The sequence below is a fragment of the Argopecten irradians genome, chromosome 8 (genome assembly GCF_041381155.1).
Source record: "Argopecten irradians isolate NY chromosome 8, Ai_NY, whole genome shotgun sequence".
NCBI lineage: Eukaryota > Metazoa > Mollusca > Bivalvia > Pectinida > Pectinidae > Argopecten > Argopecten irradians.
The window spans coordinates 20,544,214-20,570,996 of NC_091141.1; the positions used below are offsets into that span (position 1 = coordinate 20,544,214).

Sequence of the window (26,783 nt, forward strand, 5' to 3'; positions counted from 1 at the left end):
CAGAACTTGTATAAATTTTGGCTCTGACCCCCAGGGGACAGATGGGCGGGGGCCCAATAGGGGTAATAGAGGTAAATCCTATAAATCGCTACTTGTCCTAGAGTTCTGCATGGATTGTAACCAAATTTGGCCAGAAACATCCTTGGGGGAAGGGGAACAGAACTTGTTTAAATTTTGGCTCTGACCCCCTTGGGGCAGGAGGGGCGGGGTCCAATAGGGGTAATAGAGGTAAATCCTATAAATCGCTACTTGTCCTAGAGTTCTGCATGGATTGTTACCAAATTTGGCCAGAAACATCCTTGGGGGAAGGGGAACAGAACTGTATAAATTTTGGCTCTGACCCCCAGGGGGCAGGAGGGGCGGGGCCCAATAGGGGTAATAGAGGTAAATCCTATAAATCATTACTTGTCCTAGAGTTCTGCATGGATTGTAACCAAATTTGGCCAGAAACATCCTTGGGGGAAGGGGAACAGAACTTGTATAAATTTTGGCTCTGACCCCTCGGGGGCAGGAGGGGCGGGGGCCCAATAGGGGTAATAGAGGTAAATCCTATAAATCGCTACTTGTCCTAGAGTTCTGCATGGATTGTAACCAAATTTGGCCAGAAACATCCTTGGGGGAAGAGGAACAGAACTTGTATAAATTTTGGCTCTGACCCCCTGGGGCAGGAGGGGCGGGGCCCAATAGGGGTAATAGAGGTAAATCCTATAAATCGCTACTTGTCCTAGAGTTCTGCATGGATTGTTACCAAATTTGGCCAGAAACATCCTTGGGGGAAGGGGAAACAGAACTTGTATAAATTTTGGCTCTGACCCCCAGGGGGCAGGAGGGGCGGGGCCCAATAGGGGTAATAGAGGTAAATCCTATAAATCATTACTTGTCCTAGAGTTCTGCATGGATTGTAACCAAATTTGGCCAGAAACATCCTTGGGGGAAGGGGAACAGAACTTGTATAAATTTTGGCTCTGACCCCTCGGGGGCAGGAGGGGCGGGGCCCAATAGGGGTAATAGAGGTAAATCCTATAAATCGCTACTTGTCCTAGAGTTCTGCATGGATTGTAACCAAATTTGGCCAGAAACATCCTTGGGGGAAGAGGAACAGAACTTGTATAAATTTTGGCTCTGACCCCTGGGGGCAGGAGGGGCGGGGCCCAATAGGGGTAATAGAGGTAAATCCTATAAATTGCTACTTGTCCTAGAGTTCTGCATGGATTGTAACCAAATTTGGCCACAAACATCCTTGGGGGAAGGGGAAACAGAACTTGTATAAATTTTGGCTCTGACCCCTCGGGGGCAGGAGGGGCGGGGCCCAATAGGGGTAATAGAGGTAAATCCTATAAATCGCTACTTGTCCTAGAGTTCTGCATGGATTGTAACCAAATTTGGCCAGAAACATCCTTGGGGGAAGGGGAACAGAACTTGTATAAATTTTGGCTCTGACCCCCAGGGGGCAGGAGGGGGCGGCGGGCCCAATAGGGGTAATAGAGGTAAATCCTATAAATCGCTACTTGTCCTAGAGTTCTGCATGGATTGTAACCAAATTTGGCCAGAAACATCCTTGGGGGAAGGGGAACAGAACTTGTATAAATTTTGGCTCTGACCCCCAGGGGGCAGGAGGGGCGGGGCCCAATAGGGGTAATAGAGGTAAATCCTATAAATCGCTACTTGTCCTAGAGTTCTGCATGGATTGTAACCAAATTTGGCCAGAAACATCCTTGGGGGAAGGGGAACAGAACTTGTATAAATTTTGGCTCTGACCCCCTGGGGGCAGGAGGGGCGGGGCCCAATAGGGGTAATAGAGGTAAATCCTATAAATCGCTACTTGTCCTAGAGTTCTGCATGGATTGTAACCAAATTTGGCCAGAAACATCCTTGGGGGAAGGGGAACAGAACTTGTATAAATTTTGGCTCTGACCCCCTTGGGGCAGGAGGGGCGGGGCCCAATAGGGGTAATAGAGGTAAATCCTATAAATCGCTACTTGTCCTAGAGTTCTGCATGGATTGTAACCAAATTTGGCCAGAAACATCCTTGGGGGAAGGGGAACAGAACTTGTATAAATTTTGGCTCTGACCCCCAGGGGGCAGGAGGGGCGGGGCCCAATAGGGGTAATAGAGGTAAATCCTATAAATCGCTACTTGTCCTAGAGTTCTGCATGGATTGTAACCAAATTTGGCCAGAAACATCCTTGGGGGAAGGGGAACAGAACTTGTATAAATTTTGGCTCTGACCCCTCGGGGGCAGGAGGGGCGGGGCCCAATAGGGGTAATAGAGGTAAATCCTATAAATCGCTACTTGTCCTAGAGTTCTGCATGGATTGTAACCAAATTTGGCCAGAAACATCCTTGGGGGAAGGGGAACAGAACTTGTATAAATTTTGGCTCTGACCCCCTGGGGGCAGGAGGGGCGGGGCCCAATAGGGGTAATAGAGGTAAATCCTATAAATTGCTACTTGTCCTAGAGTTCTGCATGGATTGTAACCAAATTTGGCCACAAACATCCTTGGGGGAAGGGGAACAGAACTTGTATAAATTTTGGCTCTGACCCCCAGGGGGCAGGAGGGGCGGGGCCCAATAGGGGTAATAGAGGTAAATCCTATAAAATGCTACTTGTCCTAGAGTTCTGCATGGATTGTAACCAAATTTGGCCAGAAACATCCTTGGGGGAAGGGAACAGAACTTGTATAAATTTTGGCTCTGACCCCCGGGGGCAGGAGGGGCGGGGCCCAATAGGGGTAATAGAGGTAAATCCTATAAATCGCTACTTGTCCTAGAGTTCTGCATGGATTGTAACCAAATTTGGCCAGAAACATCCTTGGGGGAAGGGGAACAGAACTTGTATAAATTTTGGCTCTGACCCCCTGGGGGCAGGAGGGGCGGGGCCCAATAGGGGTAATAGAGGTAAATCCTATAAATTGCTACTTGTCCTAGAGTTCTGCATGGATTGTAACCAAATTTGGCCAAAACATCCTTGGGGGAAGGGGAACAGAACTTGTATAAATTTTGGCTCTGATCCCCCGTGGGCAGGAGGGATGGGGCCCAATTGGGGAAAATAGAGGTAAATCCTATAAATTGCTACTTGTCCTAGAGTTCTGCATGGATTGTAACCAAATTTGGCCAGAAATATCCTTGGGGGAAGGGGAACAGAACTTGTATAAATTTTGGCATTGACCCCCCCGGGGGCAGGAAGGGGCGGGGCCCAATAGGGGAAATAGAGGTAAATCCTAAAAAATTCTACTTGTCTTAGAGTTCTGCATGGATTGTAACCAAAATTTGGCCAGAAATATCCTTGGGGTTAACAGAATTCGTATAAATTTTGGCTTTGACCTCCCTGGAGGAGAAAGAGTGGGGCCCAATAGGGGAATTAGAGGTAAATATCCAAATTTCTTCAGAAAAGAAACAATGAATTTATATTCAGAACATTACTTGGCATTACAAACCAGGTGAGCGATACAGGCCCTCTGGGCCTCTTGTTAAAATTTGTTGAACTCGGAGAAGGATATTGGTGTCACCATAGATGATAAACTTACCTTTGACAAACATATATGTGAAAAGGTCAACAAAGCAAATTCAATCATGGGAGTGTTGCGGAGGACAATGGATTACATGGACCAGAACAGTTTTAAACTTTTATACACGGCATTAGTTAGGCCTCATATTGAATATGCTGTTCAAGCCTGGTGTCCGTATTTGGAAAAGCATGTAACAACAATAGAAAACGTTCAACGTCGAGCAACAAAGCAAGTGCCAGGTCTCTCAACTTTGCCATATACAGAACGTTTGCGTAAACTCCAACTTCCAACGTTAGCATACAGGCGGTCACGAGGGATATGATTGAAATGTACAAAATACTTTCTGGAAAATACGATAAAGAAGTACGCAGATTGTTTTCAATCAACCGGGGATCAAGTACCCGCGGACTTAATTTGAAAGTGTACAAAGAGCAGTCAAGGCTGTGCGTGAGAAAACACTCGTTACCCAGAGAGTCGTGAATACTTGGAACAGTCTCCCATCAAATGTGTTTCAGTCTAGACAGTTAAGCAATTTGAATATGAACTCGATCACATTGGAAAAATCAGCCACTAAAGTATTTATACACTGAAAAAATAAATCCGTGAATTTCTAAGAGCCGACTATTATAGGATTAAAAAAAATCCTGTACATGTAAACATGTATGTTGTCCCAGAATAAATCTATGTATCTATTTATCTATGTATATGAGAGTAAAGGCAATCTTGACATTCTTGAAACTGTAATGATGATGCTGGAAAATGAATCTCTTTTTTTTGCCCAGCCGGCCACATATTAGTGCAAGGGCTAAGAGGTTTAACACAGAAAAGAAAATAACAAGGTGATGAGAGTTTATCCAAAATACCAGGACTCTGTGACCTCATTACTGTAGAAAAAAAAAAAAACTAAATATATTTTCGATACAATTTTTGTGTATATTTGTATTTAATATTGTCGGCTTCACATTTGGACCACCTCTGTATTTATCGGGGCGTTCTTTTGATCTTTTTCACTCCCAAATACTTGAATATGGGGTGAAGTAACCACAAGCGACATGGATTATAGTGTGATTATTAACACCAATTAGTTCGACCTTCCTTGTGATATTAACACCAATTAGTTCCTACCTTCCTGTGAGTTAACATCCAATTAGTTTCTACCTTCCCTGTGATTTAAACACCAATTAGTTCTACCTTCCTGTGATTTAACACCAATTAGTTCTACCTTCCTGTGATTTAACACCAATTAGTTCTACCTTCCTGTGATTTAACACCAATTAGTTCTACCTTCCTGTGATTTAACACCAATTAGTTCTACCTTCCTGTGATTTAACACCAATTAGTTCTACCTTCCTGTGATTTAACACCAATTAGTTCTACCTTCCTGTGATTTAACACCAATTAGTTCTACCTTCCTGTGATTTAACACCAATTAGTTCTACCTTCCTGTGATTTAACACCAATTAGTTCTACCTTCCTGTGATTTAACACCAATTAGTTCTACCTTCCTGTGATTTAACACCAATTAGTTCTACCTTCCTGTGATTTAACACCAATTAGTTCTACCTTCCTGTGATTCTGACATTACAGAATCGTGTCAAAATAAAACGTCTCAATTACCGTAGGGTGGGACTAATTGATAGTACATCTTAATTCAACCATGTTGTTTTGGTAGCTCAAAATCACTGTATTTATCTGCGAGGTGAAGCTAAAAGAGATTATTGAGATGGAGAGTTGATGACTGGTTGGCTTACTAGAAAAATAGTATACATAACACAGTATTATATTAAAGGTAAAAAGAGCTTTCTTTTTTGTCAGATTAATCAGATCCTCGGCTTGAACATGAACGTACCCCACCGCCAGCCTCCTCCAAGGTACGGATCTGCCACCGGGTCACAGAAAGGTCAACATCCCTCCCAGTCGCCGTTGATGCCGACCTACTGGGGTCATGACCCTACAGACAATGGTGAGTTTTGGAGTCCTACTCTCCAGACAATCACTAAGGTTCCTGACTGATACTTTATACAAAATCACAAAAATGGAGGAGACCTACTGTCCAGAAAATCACTGGAGTTGTTTTCTGGGTTCTACTATCTGCAAAATTACATCAATTTAGGAGCCTAACTCTTCATAAAAATTTTGTAGTTTTTGTGCCTTTCTGTGCAAAAACATTCATTGCTTATTTCTGTGACTTTAGTACCAAGTTTTATTATTGTTTATTTGTTATTTATGTCCATCACATCCTGTTTAGTAATGGAGTTTGGTCCCTGTTTCACATTGGGATATTCATAATATTGCTTGTCTCTTTTTGTGATCCGATTAAGTCATTTGGATACTACAGATACATAGTTTATAATATCTTGAAAATATGCAAACATTAGGAAAAATCAGAGGCATGATAATGCAGCTGTAATATGATGTGATAAAGGGCTTCAAAGTATGTACAAATGATTGACCTTGACTTTCATCCAAGGTCACAAGGGTGAAGACTATAGTATTTGAATGACTTCTTGCCAATGCCTTAGGGGCCTAGTGAACTGATATTAGCTCTGTTCTGCTGGGATAAAGGGCTACTAGGTTTGTTCAAATGAATGACCTTGACCTTCATTTCAATGTCAAAGAACATCAAATAAGCTGAAATGACTTCAATGCCTTCTTGTGTATAGGTAAAAGGCTGTTAGTGATCGGTTTGCCCTCTTCTACTTTTAGAATATAACTCTAGACACTTAATTTGTGGCTCCTCTGCTTCTAAAAGCTCTTCAATCTTTAAGCTTGAAGATGTTTTGAGAAGTTTTTTCTTCTTAGAAGGCTTCAAATAAAGTTTGTCTCTGATATTATTAAAATTAGTTGCTGATTTAATTGGTACCAAGGTAGTATGATTACCTTCATTTAAAATTACTTTAGTGTTACCTTCATCTTTTATTGACTTGTTTATTTGTAAAAATCTTAAATTGACTTGTTAGGCCCTTGTATCATGTTTAAAATGTTAATGGTCATATGACTAAATTACCAAATTATTATGACACCTGTGCTTCAAGAAAGCTTGTTTTCAGTCTCCATGTTTGCTTGTAGTGCCTGCTGACATGTGCTTGCTGGGTTGTATTTTCTACATCACGGACTACCAAAAGATTGTTGGACCTGATCAGATCGACAACTGGAAGAAGGTAAAAATGAATCTCTACAAAATACTTATTTGTATACTGATTAATTAAGTACAAAATTTCATAATTTTCACTCAAAAACAAATGAAAAAATCAACAAATTGCAAACTCACAATTTCATAGAGTATGTGTAATTGATTCATTTTATTTGATTATAAAATTTTCACTACAATACTAATGTGCACATAAAGATAATTTGCCTCCTACAAGGTATGGTTGGTTTTAAAACTTGATCCATATTTCTATTCCTTTAACAGGTAATAGGCCAACATGGAGGACAAGTGGACCCTGCTTACTCTAATCGTGTCACCCACATCCTGTGTGCCAACCAACACAGTGATGTGTTTGCTCTGGTTAGTAAACTCTCTTGTAATTATAGTAACGATTCAAACCTACATGTGTTCCTTGTACCTACTGATTAACTGTAGATGACCTTGTATCCAAGCTGATAATGTATAACTGTTACAGGGACTGAAGGATCAGAGACGCGTGGTGACAGCCTACTGGCTCAATGATGTACTTCTGAGGAAGAGAATGTTGCCCCCGTGGCAGGCTCTACATATCCCGCTAATCCTTCGCCGATGTAAAGCCCTGCTGTAACCAGGTGATGTAGCTTCATAGTTTACTATAGATGTACTGGTACAGATAAATATACTGGTACAGATAATGTACTGGTACAGATAAGTGTACTGGTACAGATAAGTGTACTGGTACAGATAAGTGTACTGGTAAAGTGTACTGGTACAGATAAGTGTACTTGGTACAGGTGTACTGGTACAGATAAGTGTACTGGTACAGATAATGTACTGGTACAGATAAGTGTACTGGTACAGATTCATTAAAAAAATGAAGATGATGATTAATTTTAATTAATGTCATTAAAAGGGTACAAAAGTAATGAAAGAAATGATATCATTACAGAGATGATCATTACTTTTTTTTTTTAAATCATAAAATTATTTTTGTAATGGTATCATTAATTTCAGTAAACAAAAGGATAGACCTATCAATTGCAAATTAATAATAAATTAATGAATTGTACATAATTCAAAGTCCTTAATTACTGCAGAATCATACAGAATAGATTTCAAATCATGCAATTGATATTGAAACAGACTATAGTATTAAGTAAGTTGTACTACATTTACCAGTACATTTCACTTTTTGAATTACCATTAACATGAGAATAAAGAAATCAATACAAATTGAAAAGTCTTATGTTATTATTTGTCTTTAAAATATAACATTTATTTCCAACTCTAGCTCTTGGAACTATATGCATGCACTATATATATATCTGTAACTCAGTAGAGACAATTAAATCAGATTTTAAATTTGTGAGGCAAAACCTCTATCTCTTTCGCCTTTTTAGCTCACCTGGCCCGAAGGGCCGGTGAGCTTATGTCATGGCGCGGCGTCCGTCGTCCGTCGTCCGTCGTCCGTCGTCCGTCCGTCCGTCGTCCGTCCGTCAACATTTCCTATAAATCGCTACTTGTCCTAGAGTTCTGCATGGATTGTAACCAAATTTGGCCAGAAACATCCTTGGGGGGAGGGGAACAGAACTTGTATAAGTTTTGACTCTGACCCCCCGGGGGCAGGAGGGACGGGGCCCTTTAGGGGAAATAAAGGTAAATCCTTTAAATCGCTACTTGTCCTAGAGTTTGGCATGGATTGTAACCAAAATCAGCCACATACATCCTTGGGGGAAGGGGAACAGAACTTGTATAAATTTTGGCTCTGATCCCCCAGGGGCAGGAGGGGCGGGGCCCAATAGGGGAAATAGAGGTTAAATCCTTTAAATCGCTTACTAGTCATAGAGTTCTGCATGGATTGGAACCAAATTTGGCCACAAACATCCTTGGGGGAAGGGGAACAGAACTTGTATAAATTTTGGCTCTGACCCCCCAGGGGCAGGAGGGGCGGGGCCCAATAGGGGAAATAGAGGTAAATCCTTTAAATCGCTACTTGTCCTAGAGTTTGGCATGGATTGTAACCAAAATCAGCCACAAACATCCTTGGGGGAAGGGGAACAGAACTTGTATAAATTTTGGCTCTGATCCCCCAGGGGAAGGAGGGGCGGGGCCCAATAGGGGAAATAGAGGTAAATGACCCTGTACAGGCCTCAAAGTTGAGAGAAATTTACTCGCATATGCAAGTAAATATTCCCAAAGGCGAGTTAAATATAACGATATATCGCCAAACGGCGAGTAAAAAATTCCTTAATATTTCCGGATTTATTTTATGTGTTCGGTTCTTTTAGTAGTAACACAGATCTAATCTGTGTCAGAAAAGTGCTTAAAAGCATAATCACTGCCTGCTGTAAAGCGTCTTGATGACCCTACCTCGGGTATCAGTAGCAATATGGCGGCAAAAAGGCCGGGGCAAATCCCCTTGACTTGTTTTGGCTTTAAAAAGTCAAAACAAACAGAGAACAATGGCAGATTTGACTCGGGATTCATGTGAAAAAAGGGACTGAAGCCAATACATTGACAGGAAGCAAATGCTTCGATATGGCTGAACGAATGTTGTGGCTAAGACATGACGAAGGTACAATGTTTTGAAAGATGTGTGAACAGATTATTAATTAATCAATGGCCGGCAAAACAGACTTTATGTCCAACTACTGATTGTTACGAAAGAGACAGACGCTTGTGTGACACATGCATAGAAAGACAGTAAGACATTCATGATACTGTTATCCTTCAAGTTCAAACAAAAGTACAGTCGGACACAACTTTCAAACAACGCAAACAATGTGATTCAAAAACATTGCAAGATATGCACATGAAGTTCGTCAATGCATACATGTTTAGAATCGCCAAGCTGGAACTAAATTCCAAGCCGCAGGTAGACATATGCAACGAAAAGCGGACTCTTGGAAGCTTGTACATGACTGCCTGAGGTATTAGGCCCAATTTATTCAATTTAAAATCAAATATTATAACCCTAATCGGCGAGATATGAGTTAGTAATAATTACTATATATAAATTACTTATATTACCCTATATAGAAATGTAAACAGATTGAAAAATGGTTTAAAACAAAAAGGAAGCTGAAGTACAGAGGCAGTTTAGTGGGACATTGCAGTTGTTGAATAAAAAGAGTTTTGACCAACACAAAATTATGTTTTTCATGTTTTTAATACTTGTATATTTGTATCTGCTTGCTCAATAATGTAAGGTGTCTAATAAATAAAGCTCTTAACAAATCAAATCAATATATGAAACTTATAAATTTCGCTTGGCAACATTTGGCGAGTAAAATTTAGAGGTCACTCGCCACTTGGCTAGTCATTCCCAAGTGCTACTTTGAGGCCTGCTTTAATCGCTACTAGTCATAGAGTTCTGCATGGATTGGAACCAAATTTGGCCACAAACATCCTTGGGGGAGGGGGAACAGAACTTGTATAAATTTTGGCTCTGGCCCCCCGGGGGCAGGAGGGGCGGGGCCCAATAGGGGAAATAGAGGTAAATCCTTTAAATCGCTACTTGTCATAGAGTTCTGAATGAAATGTAACCAAATTTGGCCACAAACATCCTTGGGGGAAGGGGAACAGAACTTGTATAAATTTTGGCTCTGATCCCCCAGGGGCAGGAGGGGCGGGGCCCAATAGGGGAAGTAGAGGTAAATCCTTTAAATCGCTACTAGTCCATAGAGTCCTGCATGGATTAGAACCAAATTTGGCCACAAACATCCTTGGGGGAAGGGGAACAGAACTTGTATAAAATTTTGGCTCTGGCCCCCCCGGGGCAGGAGGGGCGGGGCCCAATAGGGGAAATAGAGGTAAATCCTTTAAATCGCTACTTGTCATAGAGTTCTGAATGAAATGTAACCAAATTTGGCCACAAACATCCTTGGGGGAGGGGAACAGAACTTGTATAAATTTTGGCTCTGATCCCCCGGGGCAGGAGGGGCGGGGCCCAATAGGGGAAATAGAGGTAAAATCCTTTAAATCGCTACTTGTCCTAGAGTTTGGCATGGAATGTAACCAAAATCAGACACAAACACCTTTGGGGAAGGGGAACAGTACTTGTATAAATTTTGGCTCTGATCACCCAGGGGCAGGAGGGGCGGGGCCCAATAGGGGAAATAGAGGTAAATCCTTTAAATCGCTACTAGTCATAGAGTTGTGAATGGAATGTACCAAATTTGGCCACAAACATCCTTGGGGGAAGGGGAACAGAACTTGTATAAATTTTGGCTCTGGCCCCCCAGGGGCTGGAGGGGCGGAGCCTAATAGGGGAAATAGAGGTAAATCCTTTAAATCGCTACTAGTCACAGAGTTCCGCATGGAATGTAACCAAATTTGGCCAGAAATATCCTTGGGAGAATAAGAACTGAGTTTGTATAAATTTTGGCTCTGGTCCCGGGGGGCAGGAGGGGCGGGGGCCCAATAGGGGAAATAGAGGTAAATTCTTTAAATCGCTACTAGTCATAGAGTTCTGTATGGATTGTAACCAAATTTGGCTACAAACATCCTTGGAGGAAGGGGAACAGAACTTGTATAAATTTTGGCTCTGACCCCCTGGGGGCAGGAGGGGTGGGGCCTAATAGGGGATTTAGAGGTTAATATTAAAATTCCTTCAGAAAAGAAACAATGAACCTGTATTCAGAACATTACTTGGCATTACAAACCAGGTGAGCGATACAGGCCCTCTGGGCCTCTTGTTTATCACAAGACGAAGACATTCTGATTGCATCATTTCTGTGAACTCCTCTTCAAAGATGCAAAATTTCATGTCAACATCTAATTGACAGTCCTTGTCATTTATTTTGCATGCAGCTCCACACAGCTCCAAGTTTTCTAACACATTTTCGCGTATTTGTGACTTTCTTCATGTTCACTTTTAAATTTCAGACATGGCTTACGTGAGTGTTAATTATCATTTTCGTGTGTTGGAGTTTTCTTCCGTAGTCCTGCATAGACTTCCCCACCTCCCCACTCCATAAAAACAAACGATGAATACTGGTATTCCATCTCTGTTTTCTCACCCACATTTATCATCCTCTTCCGTTTCGTAATCTTAGGCAATTCAGATTGAGAATCTACAATAGTCTCAGAAAAGTCCAAACATTTTCTTTTCTTTGAATGGTGTTTTTCCTTGGATTGTTCACGCTGCATGTTTACTTGTTCAGTTTCGCCTTTCTTCAGAGAAGAATCACTTGAAGTACTAGTATCGGTGTTGTCAACTTTTTGCACTCTTTTGTTTTTGGTCAGTCTTTTAGAAAAGTATGTTATCAGGGATTTTGGGGGAATGTCCCCAAGACATTTTTCCATGTCTGGAAGTTCACATTGCTCCAGTTCACTGGACAGATCCTCATTTTTCGTCTTCAAAACAATCTGCGAAAACACAGGTTCGTAGCTAACCAAAATTCCACTTCCTAATATCAAATTACCACTTTTGTCTTTTAAGTACACAACATCTCCAGGATTAAATTCTGTATTCTCCATCTTAGAAGATTTACTCTGCGTACTAATAGAGTCATTTGATGTACCAGTGTAACTACTATTTACACTACTAGTGCTCGTTTCCTGCTGGACACCTGAAGCCTGAATTGCATGGCGGTAATCCTTTTTCTTGCATTTCCTCTTGCCTGTAGACTTGTCTAGAAGATACTTCCTCCTGTTTTGAAGGTGCTCTTTTAATCTCACTAATATTTCTGATCTTGAACCCTGAAGTTCTGGCACATTTTCATTTAAGATGTTCAAAAACACATCTTTTTTCCTTCCAGGAATTTCATTGATAGGTTTGGGATCATTCCAAATTCTTGCTGCAGATGCTGCGTCGCGTATCAGGCAGCTGAAATACTTTTGTGCTGGAGAACTTTTCCCTCTCAGTGTTTTTTTCTTCAGCATTTCTTCAACACTATACTTTGCCTTAGGAGTCTGGTCAAGATCTTGTGAACTTAAGTTACTCGTACTTTCCTCAGTATCTTGGTCCGATATGGAATCCTTATCATGATATTGATATTGATGATCCCCAAAGCTACGTGTCGGTGAACAAATTTGCCTTGCTTTCCTTCTATCTGAAAAGTTTTTGAATAAATCCTGAATGTCGCCTTCAGTGAATGTGGTTAAATCATCCATTGAAATACCATTCTCTGGAAATTTAAATAAAACAAATTAACTATTGAATATTGTGTCTCAATGAATTTGAATAATATTTTATATCATGTAACAAAACAATCCAGTCCTACTACACATATTAAATATAATATGATTCTGTATTTATGATATGTTTTCCTTTATTTTATTACTCTAGATCTCTATTAGTGTGATTTCGGGAAAATTGATTTGAAATCTAAAGTTTTGGGAATACATGTACACAGTAGACAAGCATAATTCTATTTTAGACTTGCCAAAGTCCGGAAAATTTGTCGCTTTGCACACATGACAATGATTGGTGCCAAAAAATTCATCAGCATTTTAAAAAATTTCTAAATATAAAGTTGACACATTATATTATAAAATATATACCAATCGACATATAAATACCTTCTAGAATATTGAAAAAATATATATGGTTACTTTGGTATCGCGCAATCACGTGGTTCAATATCGATTAAACAATTTTCCTCTGCAATAAATTACAAACTTTATACAATGCGTATGTAGTTAATGTACCATATCCAATCTTACTCTATAAACATACACGGAACTTTAACTATTTTCAGTGAGTTGATATTACGTGGCAAAATGAGAATGGTATAATAATTTGAATTACGAGTTTCCTGTCGTGTCGTATGCTCATGGCGCGCAAACATTACACAATTTACAAAAACAAATCTGACTGAAAATTGGTAAAATTCACAATCCTTACCTTTCATTGCGTTTTGACCATCTGGTGTAAATAACGTATACATATCCATCATCGATAAAGTGTTATAATTAATTCTGCATGTCGAAACTAATCTTAACGGATGAGTGTGTTTGCTGCATCTGAAAACACGCGGGTTCTGAATTTGAGCTGAATACAATGGGGACTTGTGATTGGTCCATATTTCTTAACTTCTCGGTCAAGTAGACGCTTGTTGGCAACGCTTGCTACGCTACGATTCTTAAGCGTCTGCATGAAGAAGATCAGACGTACATGCCGCGAGCGAGCTGAGCGGTAAACAACATGCCGAGAAGAAAAACAAGATGCCCATGTAAAATTTGTCGGTCATGTCAGAAACCAATCGATTTTCGAACTATTCAAGATCATTTGTTAAGATATGGAAAACACATAGTTGATTCGCCCGGTAAATGTGCTGATACATCAGACAGATCGACTAGTCCGAGGCCATCAGGTTCCCCTCGTCAAAAACGGAGAAAACTGACGTAAGTAAAATTAGAAAAAAGTTTATTTTTATAATAGTTGCCTGTTATATATATATACACACACTATTATCAAAACTCAATCGTTCTGTCGTTTTATTAATTTCACCGGTAAAAGCGAATTAATCCTACACTGCAGCAAAACACGAAACCGTAATTAAAATAGCTACTGTAATCCATAAAGTTTTCTGATGTTATTGTATTATATGTCCATAGGTTAAAAAACTTGCTTGAGCCGGGTGAACAAAATCAAGGAGATTCAGATGCTACTGATTCAATAAAACTGCTGGAAAATCAACAAGAAAATCAGGATCTCCAGGATGCAGACTCAGAGGAGGAAATTATATGCTCACTAAGGTATAATAACTTCACAATACAATCTAATTTGGGACCTAATTTGAATACAAACAAATAGCCATTGGCACATTAACAAAATATTCTTCTTGTTTAAAAGTTTTAAACTTACATAAATAAAGGTATCATTAATTACAGAAAAAAATGATATATTTTGCAATATGTGAAAATATAACATTTAAAAGCCAAATATCAACACATTCTGTTAAATTGACCCCTTCCCAATCCTGAAATGTGAAATATGTATGCACAGTGCATTGATAACCTTTTTAAAATGTTTATATATTATTCATAGATCACGATAGTTTCATTTTCCACAAAAATAATTTATCTATAATATGTTTTTTATCGTCATTACAGTGATTGCTCCTGTGTTCCATCGGTTGATTCATCCATGGATAATCATTTAACTACAGAAGAGGATCATACAATGTTCTGGTACAGATAAATGTACTGGTACAGATAAGTGTACTGGTACAGATAAGATAAGTGTACTGGTACAGATAAGTGTACTGGTACAGATAAGTGTACTGGTACAGATAAATGTACTGGTACAGATAAGTGTACTGGTACAGATAAGTGTACTGGTACAGATAAGTGTACTGGTACAGATAAGTGTACTGGTACAGATAAGTGTACTGGTACAGATAAATGTACTGGTACAGATAAATGTACTGGTACAGATAAGTGTACTGGTACAGATAAGTGTACTGGTACAGATAAGTGTACTGGTACAGATAAGTGTACTGGTACAGATAAATGTACTGGTACAGATAAGTGTACTGGTACAGATAATGTACTGGTACTGTACTGGTACAGATAGGTACTGGTACAGATAAGAGACTGTACAGATAAGTGTACTGGTACAGATAAGTGTACTGGTTACAGATATGTACTGGTACAGATAAGATAAGTGTTTGTACTGGTACAGATAAATGTAACTGGTCATTACTTGTACTGGTACAGATAAGTGTACTGGTACAGATAAGATAAGTGTACTGTTGTACTGGCTCAATATAAGATAGTGTATAACTTACAGATAAGATAAGTGTTCTGGTACAGATAAATGTACAGGTACAGATAAGTGTACTGGTACAGATAAGTGTACTGGTACAGATAAGTGTACTGGTACAGATAAGTGTACTGGTACAGATAAACTGTAACATCTGGTTCACAGATAAGATAAGTGTAACTGTACAGATAAGATAAGTGTACTGGTACAGATAAGTGTACTGGTGTACTGTACAGATAAGTACTGGTACAGTGTAAATGTACTGTACTGGTACAGATAAACTGTACTGGATAAATGTACTGGTAGATAAATGTACTGGTACAGATAAATGTACTGGTACAGATAAGTGTACTGGTACAGATAAGTGTACTGGTACAGATAAGTGTACTGGTACAGATAAGTGTACTGGTACAGATAAGTGTACTGGTACAGATAAATGTACTGGTACAGATAAGTGTACTGGTACAGAAAATGTAACTGGTACAGATAACTGGTATAGAAAGTACTGGTACAGATTTCTGGTTCTGTAACTCCAGTGTACTGGTACAGATAAGTGTACTGGTACAGATAAGTGTACTGGTATAGATAAGTGTGTACTGGTACAGATAAATGTACTGGTACATGATAAACACAGAAAAATGTATGGTACAGATAAATGTATTGGTACAGATAAATACTGGTACTGATAAGTACTCAGATAAGTGCTACTTTTATGGACTTAAGTGTACTGGTACAGATAAAATGTAAGGTACAGACAGATAAATGTACTCCATACACAGGTACATGATAAGTAACTGGTACAGTAAGTGTACTGTAAGATAAGTATGGTACAGTAAGTTCTGTACAGTGTCTGTACTCAATAAGTTTACTGTGGTAAGATAAGTACTCCATACAGAGAAAGTGTAACTCTGGTACAGAAAGTGTATGTACAGATACAGTATACTGGTACTAAGTGTCCAGGGTATTAAAACAGAAATGGATAGACAGGCGGTTGTTATTTTTTCCCCCAGTCAAATTTTATGGACTTACAATACTGAAAGCGACATAGTAGTTGTTTCTTTGTGTTAATATTGGTCAGTGTCAAAGTTTCAGAGAATTAAGATACCTTTAACAAATTGATTTATAAAGCTTATTCCTTACATTAGTTTCTTATTTAACTAAATAGACGTCCTGAGGCATGTTACCACAAACCAGGACGTCTGGGTTTCAAGTTCAAATCCCAAACGGATACTGACCAGTTAGTGGTTTTACTCCATCAGCACTGACCTACTGACTCACAAATGGTGTTTTGTTTTTTTTACAGTATTGGTTTGTACTCCAGTGGTTTACATTCCAATCAAGTACTCATATAAAGGTTTCCTCATGTATTCTGGTTCACTCCATACACAACTCATCACTCACTCATATGTAAAAGTAAGATTGTACACACCTTTACACAGGCTACCCTTACACACACCTGTATTCGTCATAGAATGTACATTATTACAGTTTTAAGGACTTACCAGAATGACCCACTTAATTGTACTCATATGTAAAAGGTTACATTGTACAGTATTCAAATTGGACCAAACCAAATATTTTAAATTAAATGTGTTATAGATGAGTGATATGTACATTTTTACATATTTTGAATTGTAAAATGAGAGGAAACAGATTTATCGAAAAAGAAATTTGTTGAGCAGAGGAAAAGAATTAATTAAACCTCTGTCATTTGAGACTCATATAGTTAAACTTATGTAGCATATATAGTGCTGCTATCGAACACTTCCGAGGGAGAACGAGCAGAATGAGAATACTATAACCACCGAACCCTGCACTTAACCTCAGCTATCGGGCGCTATAATTACACAGGCACTAGCATTGACTACAAGACTCTTTATCTTTAATCATCATGTAAAAGGATTAGATTGTACAGTAAGTTGCCTGTGGTTCAGGATACACCTAAGTGCCCACAGGTACATGACTACCAGATAACTCCCTCACTAATACTCCTAGACACACCTAACCTCCATATGTAACAAGGCTAAGACCTTGATACCAATTCATTATGGCTCTTCTCGTACTCCTTCACAGAGGATACCATGAATCACCTCTATAACTACTCTGTACTCATATGCTAAAATGTTGAGATTGCTTCTGTAATTCTGGTTGCTGTACTCCATACACAGTGCTAACATGTCTCCCACTATATACTCTGTACCTCATATGTAAAAGTACAGATTGTACAGTATTTCTCGTTCTGCTATATAGACTCCATACACAGGCTACATGACCCACTCTAACAATGTGCTCATATGTAAGTAGGGTTAGATTGTTACAGTATTCATGGTTCTTTTCTCCATACATCAGGCTACAGATGACCCAACTCTCAAATCTGTACTCCTATGCCTACAAGAGGTTGAGACTTGTACAGGACTATTCTGGTTCTGTACATCCGATACCACCAGGATACATGACCCACTCTAACGTCTGTACATCATATGGAAAAGGGTTAGATTTTACAGTATTACTGGCTTCTGTACTCAATACACAGGCTACATGATACCCACTCTAACTCTGCTGCTCATATGTTAAAGGTAAGATTGTGTACAGTATTTCTGCGTTCTGTACTCCATACACAGGCTTACATGACTGCACCACTCTAACTCTGTACTCATATGTAAAAAGGTTAGATTGTACAGTATTCTGGTTCTGTACTCCATACACAGGCCTACATGGACTCACTCTAACTCTGTACTCATATGTAAAAGGTTAGATTGTACAGTATTCTGGTTCTGTACTCCATACACAGGCTACAATGACTCACTCTAACTCTGTACTCATCATATGTAAAAGGTTAGATTGTACAGTTTTCTGGTTCTGTACTCCATACACAGGCTACATGACTCACTACATGAACTCTAACTCTGTGCTCATATGTAAAAGGTATAGATTGTACAGTATTCTGCTGTTCTGTTTACTCCATACACAGGCTACATGACTCACTCTAACTCGTACTCATATGTAAAAGGTTAGATTGTACAGTTATTTCTGGTTTTCTGTGTACTCCATACACAAGGCTACATGACTCCAGCTACTCTGTACTCTACAGTATTCTGGTTCTGTACTCCATACATGTAAATAGGTAAGATTGTACAGTATTCTGGTTCTGTACTCCATACACAGGCTACATGACTCACTCTAACTCTGTACTCATATGTAAAAGGTAAGATTGTACAGTATTCTGGTTCTGTACTCCATACACAGGCTACATGACTCACTCTAACTCTGTACTCATATGTAAAAGGTAAGATTGTACAGTATTCTGGTTCTGTACTCCATACACAGGCTACATGACTCACTCTAACTCTGTACTCATATGTAAAAGGTAAGATTGTACAGTATTCTGGTTCTGTACTCCATACACAGGCTACATGACTCACTCTAACTCTGTACTCATATGTAAAAAGGTTAGATTGTACAGTATTCTGGTTCTGTACTCCATACACAGGCTACATGACTCACTCTAACTCTGTACTCATATGTAAGAGGTTAGATTGTACAGTATTCTGGTTCTGTACTCCATACACAGGCTACATGACCCACTCTAACTCTGTACTCATATGTAAGAGGTTAGATTGTACAGTATTCTGGTTCTGTACTCCATACACAGGCTACATGACCCACTCTAACTCTGTACTCATATGTAAGAGGTTAGATTGTACAGTATTCTGGTTCTGTACTCCATACACAGGCTACATGACCCACTCTAACTCTGTACTCATATGTAAAGGTTAGATTGTACAGTATTCTGGTTCTGTACTCCATACACAGGCTACATGACTCACTCTAACTCTGTACTCATATGTAAAAGGTTAGATTGTACAGTATTCTGGTTCTGTACTCCATACACAGGCTACATGACTCACTCTAACTCTGTACTCATATGTAAAAGGTTAGATTGTACAGTATTCTGGTTCTGTACTCCATACACAGGCTACATGACTCACTCTAACTCTGTACTCATATGTAAAAGGTTAGATTGTACAGTATTCTGGTTCTGTGTACTCCGTACACAGGCTACATGACTCACTCTAACTCTGTACTCATATGTAAAAGGTTAGATTGTACAGTATTCTGGTTCTGTACTCCATACACAGAGGCTACATGACTCACTCTAACTCTGTACTCATATGTAAAAGGTTAGATTGTACAGTATTCTGGTTCTGTACTCCATACACAGGCTACATGACTCACTCTAACTCTGTACTCATATGTAAAAGGTTAGATTGTACAGTATTCTGGTTCTGTACTCCATACACAGGCTACATGACCCACTCTAACTCTGTACTCATATGTAAAAGGTAAGATTGTACAGTATTCTGGTTCTGTACTCCATACACAGGCTACATGACCCACTCTAACTCTGTACTCATATGTAAAAGGTAAGATTGTACAGTATTCTGGTTCTGTACTCCATACACAGGCTACATGACTCACTCTAACTCTGTACTCATATGTAAAAGGTTAGATTGTACAGTATTCTGGTTCTGTACTCCATACACAGGCTACATGACTCACTCTAACTCTGTACTCATATGTAAAAGGTTAGATTGTACAGTATTCTGGTTCTGTACTCCATACACAGGCTACATGACTCACTCTAACTCTGTACTCATATGTAAAAGGTTAGATTGTACAGTATTCTGGTTCTGTACTCCATACACAGGCTACATGACTCACTCTAACTCTGTACTCATATGTAAAAGTTAGATTGTACAGTATTCTGGTTCTGTACTCCATACACAGGCTACATGACTCACTCTAACTCTGTACTCATATGTAAGAGGTAAGATTGTACAGTATTCTGGTTCTGTACTCCATACACAGGCTACATGACTCACTCTAACTCTGTACTCATATGTAAGAGGTTAGATTGTACAGTATTCTGGTTCTGTACTCCATACACAGGCTACATGACTCACTCTAACTCTGTACTCATATGTAAGAGGTTAGATTGTACAGTATTCTGGTTCTGTACTCCATACACAGGCTACATGACTCACTCTAACTCTGTGCTCATATGTAAGAGGTTAGATTGTACAGTATTCTGGTTCTGTACTCCATACACAGGCTACATGACTCACTCTAACTCTGTGCTCATATGTAAGAGGTTAGATTGTACAGTATTCTAGTTCTGGATGACTCACTCTAACTCTGTGCTCATATGTAAGAGGTTAGATTGTACAGTATTCTGATGAAATCGATTGTGTCATCGTGTGTCGTGCGTCGTGCGTTGGATGTCCGTAAACAATTTACATTTTCAACTCCTGCTCCAAAACTGCTGAAGCAATTTCAATGAAATTTTGCACAAACTCTAAGGCATAAGGCCAATCACAACTGTGAATTATATGGTCCCCACTCCAATCCCCAAGGGGGTCTGTGGGAGGGGCCAAAAGGAGTAAAATTGACTAAAATTTAGAAAATAGTCTTCTCCACTCACAGATATGATAGAATCAAATACTCTTCATAGATAGAAAGGTCTTAAAGTCCTTTACAAAAATTATGAATTATATGATTTCGGGGTCTAACGTTTCCCCCTGGGGAGGGGGTCAAGTTTACTATAGTTTATATAGGGAAAACACCTTCTTGAACATCATTTGCTCAATTTCATAGGAAATTATTCAAACTTGATAAGAATTATAAGCCTGAGATATAGCATTTTAACATCCAGAGAGGCGCGGCTGAATAGGGTCAAAATGACTTAAGATTTCAAGAAATCTTCTTCTGGGTTCACAGGTTTGATGGAAGTAAATGCTCTTCATAGATTAAAAAATAAAAAATAAAAAAATCACTGACCGACTTCAAGGGCCAATGTATTTGTGATTATGTGGCGTTTTTCATTCTAAATGAGTCAGGTGACTGTTAAGACCCATGGGCCTCTTGTTACTAAATACATGAATCCCAGTACCCATTATATTATTTGAATATTACCAGGCATGTGCGATTAACTTTTGAGTATTTTGCAGGTGAAAGGTAATCACAAAAATTAAAAATCACCGTGAAATTATTCTAACCCAAAAAGTTATTTGTCTTAAATAAGTCAATTGACAGGAAAATATGAAAGTTTGAAATGTAGTTGCCACAAAATTACGTTGGTTACAGTATTTGATAGACATATGAAGTCAATAAAATTGATTTTGCATCAGATATTTCACCTTGTCAAACATTTACTTTCTATAGACCAGAAGGAGAGAAGTATGAAAAAGCTAAGGAATGGCACTTACCCGTGGTCAATGCCCAGTGGCTGAGCGACCTTGTCCTTGGTAATCTGGACGCTCTCAAACTTCCTGTCAATCCTCGCTACCTCCAGACTGTCCAGGGCGATCTGTTCCAGCTGGACACGAGTCGTATTGGTCACTTGTTAGGTAAGATAGTACATGAGTCGTATTGGTCACTTGGTAGGTAAGATAGTACATGAGTTGTGTTGGTCACTTGTTAAGTAAGATAATTACTAAGCCGTACTGGTCACTTGTTAGGTAAGATAATACACAACTCATATTGGTCACTTGTTAGGTAAGATAGTACACAACTCATATTGGTCGCTTGTTAGGTAAGATAGTACACAACTCATATTGGTCACTTGTTAGGTAAGATAATACACAACTCATATTGGTCACTTGTTAGGTAAGATAGTACACAACTCGTATTGGTCGCTTGTTAGGTAAGATAGTACACAACTCGTATTGGTCGCTTGTTAGGTAAGATAATACACAACTCGTATTGGTCGCTTGTTAGGTAAGATAATACACAACTCGTATTGGTCACTTGTTAGGTAAGATAATACACAACTCATATTGGTCACTTGTTAGGTAAGATAGTACACAACTCAATTGGTCGCTTGTTAGGTAAGATAATACACAACTCATATTGGTCACTTGTTAGGTAATGCTAGGTTTACACTATGTTCCCGGCGGCCACGGCAGCCCCGTTTCAAACCACCGTGGACAAAACGTGGTGACCGCGGGACAACGTGAGACAACGCAGAAGGACGTGATAGACAAAAGTAAGCGGTCGTGATTACCATGGATGCCGTGCCAGATTTTTAAACTGTCAAAAATTTTGTCACGGCAGTCACGGTACAGATGGTGAACGCCACAGGACGTAATAAAACGGCATTGACGTAACAAAACGTAACAGTGCGTACGAGGCCGTAACAAAACTTCCAGACGGTCCGTGGTGGAACGGGCAGCAAGCACCTTCCCGGGAATCTCACGGTGATTTCAAGTTTTGTGACGTTCTGTTGCGTTTTTTCCACGTTTCGCCAAGGTTGATGCAGATTGACTGCACGTTTTGTGCCGGTTTGTCAAGGTTTTGAAGGCAAGCCAAGGTGGATGATAGCCGTTTTGATGCGTTCTGTCAAGGCACATCACGGCTTGTAGCGGTTGAAAGCCCGACGTAATACGGCGTGTTACGTCCTATTACGGTCTTACGTTGCAAGTAATATATGATAGAGTATCATTGCCTTGCCTGGTGCATTTTGCTACCTTTTGAAATTTATTGTTTTAATAGATAGAAATAGTCATTATCAAACACATTTAAACCATCAAATTATACGAAACCTATTATTGTAAAAGGCAGATTAAATGATATCCATTACAGAAAAAAATTGCGTAGAAACACTTGGCTATAATAATTATATATTTCTTTTAACACATTTTGTAACTAAACGTGTTTGAAATGACATTTTCGTCAATAAATATTGTTTCATTTGCTCCAAAAAAGCCCGTAATCAGGCTTTCAGCCTTAGTAAGCCTTGGCGGACCGTGAAAAACGTATCGGAGCTTGATCAAAACGTGTTTTAACGTAGCAGGACCTCATCAGATCGTAACAGGACTAGAGAGAACGTAGTGTTATCCTTGATAGACCGTGCTAAAGCCGTAGTGTACCTTTAACCTCCGGGAACACCACTTTCCCCTGTATCCACGGTCCAACACGTAGTCCGTAAAAGACTGTGGCAAAACTTCACAAGACCTAGCTCAACTTTAATACATGGACAAAAATAGCCAAAATTCCACGGCGCACCACGTTTCGGGAAAACGGGGCTAACGTGGTCGCCGTGAACATAGTGTAAACCTAGCATAAGACAGTACACCTGTTGTATTGGTCACTTGTTAGGTAAGATAGTTCACAAGTCATATTGGTCAGTTGTTAGGTAAGATAATACACAATTCGTATTGGTCACTTGTATTTGTCACTTGTTAGGTAAGATAGTACATGTATTGACATAATAACAAAATTTAATTCAAACTCAAAATCAATTAAAAAGGAGACATTGCTAAAATGATTCCAATTCTGGACAGGTCAGGTCGCTGTCTTCAATTTAATTCTCTTGACAATTTAAAAAGCACTGAATAAGTCATTTTTGTATAAAAAAAAAATACCAAGCAAGAATTTGAAATTTTCAATCATTGAATAAAATTACAAATATACTGTAAACAGAGTTGGCCCAACTAGAAATTGTTCCTTCATACTGTATCACTTATCATTTTACAGTCGGATGGAGAAATCCATTAAAGATACAGAAGGAAGTTTGGAAGGTAAGTCTACATCAGATTAAGTAGAGTTAAGTAACGACTAAACCTCGACAGTGATAATACTTTATATACAATATAAACTTTATTTCTTTTACATCAATTACGAAACAAGTTATACAACTTATGCAAATCACTCTTGATGGCCCGGATGTAAGCGCGCAAGGGGTCTTAGTGTGGGACGAAACCGGAGTGCCGGAGAAAACCCATTTGATCAGGCAGGTGACCCCTGACCTTTTCACGTCCGTGCCGGGGATCGAACCCCAGCCGGCTAGGTGAAAGGCGAGCGGCTTAACCACTACAACACCCGATCACCCCATAATACTTTATAATAGTTATGTTAATTTGATATATATAATGTGAAAGGTTTGGTCAGTAACAACCAAATTCTTTAAAGTTGATCAGCTGTATATGTATGTATGTTGTAATTTTTCTGTACTAACGTTGACAATTTTCACACAGTTTGTTTGGATTTATGTCTGTGTTTCTGTAACAGAGATTCTTACCCGGGCTTCCTAAGTCCCGGCCGGCCGCAGCATCTGGTCAGGAGAATGTCCATGTCCCAAAACCTGAGGCAGCAGAACCTCCTGTTAAAAAAGCCAGGTTTGTGACTCAATACCATGTGTCAAGTTACATACTGTTTATATGGAAAACATAAAAGCACAATAAAAAAACATATCCAATATTTCAATTCATTTAAAATGCAATATCTTTCAAATATGCATTGAAATATTACAAAACACAATTATTTGCTACCAAGAATATCTTTGTCATGAATAAAATAAGGCAATATGGTAGTTTTGAGATAGTGAAAATGTGCTTGCAATGATCATAATGAAATTTTTTGGCAAGACAGTTAGTGTACATTAAAATACCCTGAATACTTTAATCTATATTTTAAGGCTGTTAAGTACGCTATTTTTATTCCAGAATGGACCTGAACACAGATGATCAGGTTATACTGGAGAAACCTGGACCCCGCGTCATGTTTACTGGGTTTCCCCGCGGCATCGCCAAACGCCTACAGGCTGTAAGTAGGACTTATATCTCAATAAGACTGAAAAAGCTGGCTTTTTGCATTTTAGATTATTCTCTCATTCAAATTTTGTTGGAACTGTTTTTTTCTGTCTAAAAGATCATAAACTATGATAAATGTATTCTTTAATGATGGTTATCATTGATGTATTAATTATAAGAGAACGTTTTGTGTTTGTGAACAGAGTGCGATGCAGCTGGGGGCCAATATAACAGAGAATCCCCGATACTGTACACATCTAGTCACTCCGACCTTCTCCCGCACCCTCAAGTTCTTCATTGCTATCAACGTATGTAAGTGTGTCGTCACAAAGAACTGGATCGAGGACAGTCTGGAACAAAACCGATTCCTGGGTAAGTTGTCAATTCAGTTCTGTATTGATTAATTTTGACAACATTTAGTTGGCTCATTGACCTGGCCTGTTTTCATGGTATACGGTTTGACTGGTTAGACCAAGCTGTTCTTTTGTGAATTAATGTCAGACTTGGTGATTTTGTATTGTTTTCAGACAAGCCTTAATTGACAAAGTCCACATAGGCTTGTATTAAAATCAGCTGGTCCATTAGGATTTATACTTGAATTAGTTTACAAATGGTCCAACCAGTCCAACTATATTAACAAAATCTAGATACCTTAATTAGTAAATAGAGAGGATGTTTACTGCTATGTAGAATGAAATACAACAGAATTAACTTGTAAACAGGATTTGCTATACTTGTGTAACATAAGACAGTTGACACTATATTACACCAAGGGTTAAAGAGCGCACAGCACTTGTGATGAGCAATAGTACATGAGTTAATGGACTGGTGATAACTAGAAGATTAGTGAGGAATATTTACATTGAGGAACTGACTGACCAGCAATTCTGTGTTTTACAGATGAGAAGAACTATGTACTGAGGGATGTTAAGGCTGAGAAGGAGATGCAGTGTAGTCTACAGGAATCTCTGGCTCGGGCTCATATCAAACCACTGTTCCAGGTATAGCCTCATCTCCACTTAATTCTGAATATTCTTTCTACTACCTCACTGTTTATCTCATCAGTAGCTTTTGTCACTGGCGTAAAGTGATTTATTGATGGACTTGACATTCTTGTTCAGCCTATAACTGAGTGCCAACGGTCTTATTAGATTAGGAGCCAACTCACTAAAGTTACACATTATCAGCAAGTATGCAAAAACCAGAAATATTGTAAACTAAATTGTGGTTGAATAAACATGGGATAAAGATGTCGTTGCACTTGCGGTCCATAAAACAACTTCATATTTGTTTTTGAATAAAAAGTTGAGGTATCGAGATCTTTTAGGTATAAGACCTTTTTTTTAGCCTCATTGTTGTTGGGCATATAAGTACGGCATTCTGTAAGGCTGATATATCAACTGGATGTGTCTGGACACATTAAATCTCAATGTCTGCTTGCAGTGATTTCTCGAAACGAACTTAAAATCTAAGGTTTTCATATAAGTTGCAAAAGGCAAAATACTTAAGTTTTGACTTAAGTCTGCAATTTTGTTTTGAGAAATTGGAGCCTGGTATTTTAGAGCTTATCTTTGTAATCTTTTCAGCACAAAACATCAGTAGAAATATTGACAAATAATTAGAAAAGGTGCATCAGAAGAATTTTCCTTTTACTTGTACGGAAACTTACAATATATTCCCTTTTATTACTGTTACAAATCAGGGAAAAACAACACATTTACACAGTTACGGAATAACTGCATTTAACTTGTATTATTTTTAACTGAACAGCATTGGTAGAAAATCTTCAATGTGTTGAAAGTTGTTTGTTTAGCACCTCATCATATTAATAACTTTACGAT

The 26,783-nt window shown here is 38.9% G+C and overlaps 1 protein-coding gene across 1 annotated transcript in view; it reads left to right on the forward strand.

The window, feature by feature from the left end:
- Positions 1-26,783, forward strand: part of LOC138329787 (PAX-interacting protein 1-like) — a 44,299-nt gene that overhangs the window by 14,319 nt on the left and 3,197 nt on the right. Inside the window, 16 exon segments of the mRNA XM_069277081.1 lie at positions 5,325-5,472; positions 6,579-6,670; positions 6,925-7,020; positions 7,136-7,240; positions 7,242-7,271; positions 7,366-7,459; positions 14,844-15,125; positions 15,403-15,486; positions 15,659-15,832; positions 19,899-20,019; positions 21,575-21,759; positions 23,888-23,931; positions 24,422-24,528; positions 24,856-24,955; positions 25,146-25,314; positions 25,843-25,943. Coding sequence (XP_069133182.1) covers positions 5,325-5,472; positions 6,579-6,670; positions 6,925-7,020; positions 7,136-7,240; positions 7,242-7,271; positions 7,366-7,459; positions 14,844-15,125; positions 15,403-15,486; positions 15,659-15,832; positions 19,899-20,019; positions 21,575-21,759; positions 23,888-23,931; positions 24,422-24,528; positions 24,856-24,955; positions 25,146-25,314; positions 25,843-25,943 — 1,932 coding nt within the window.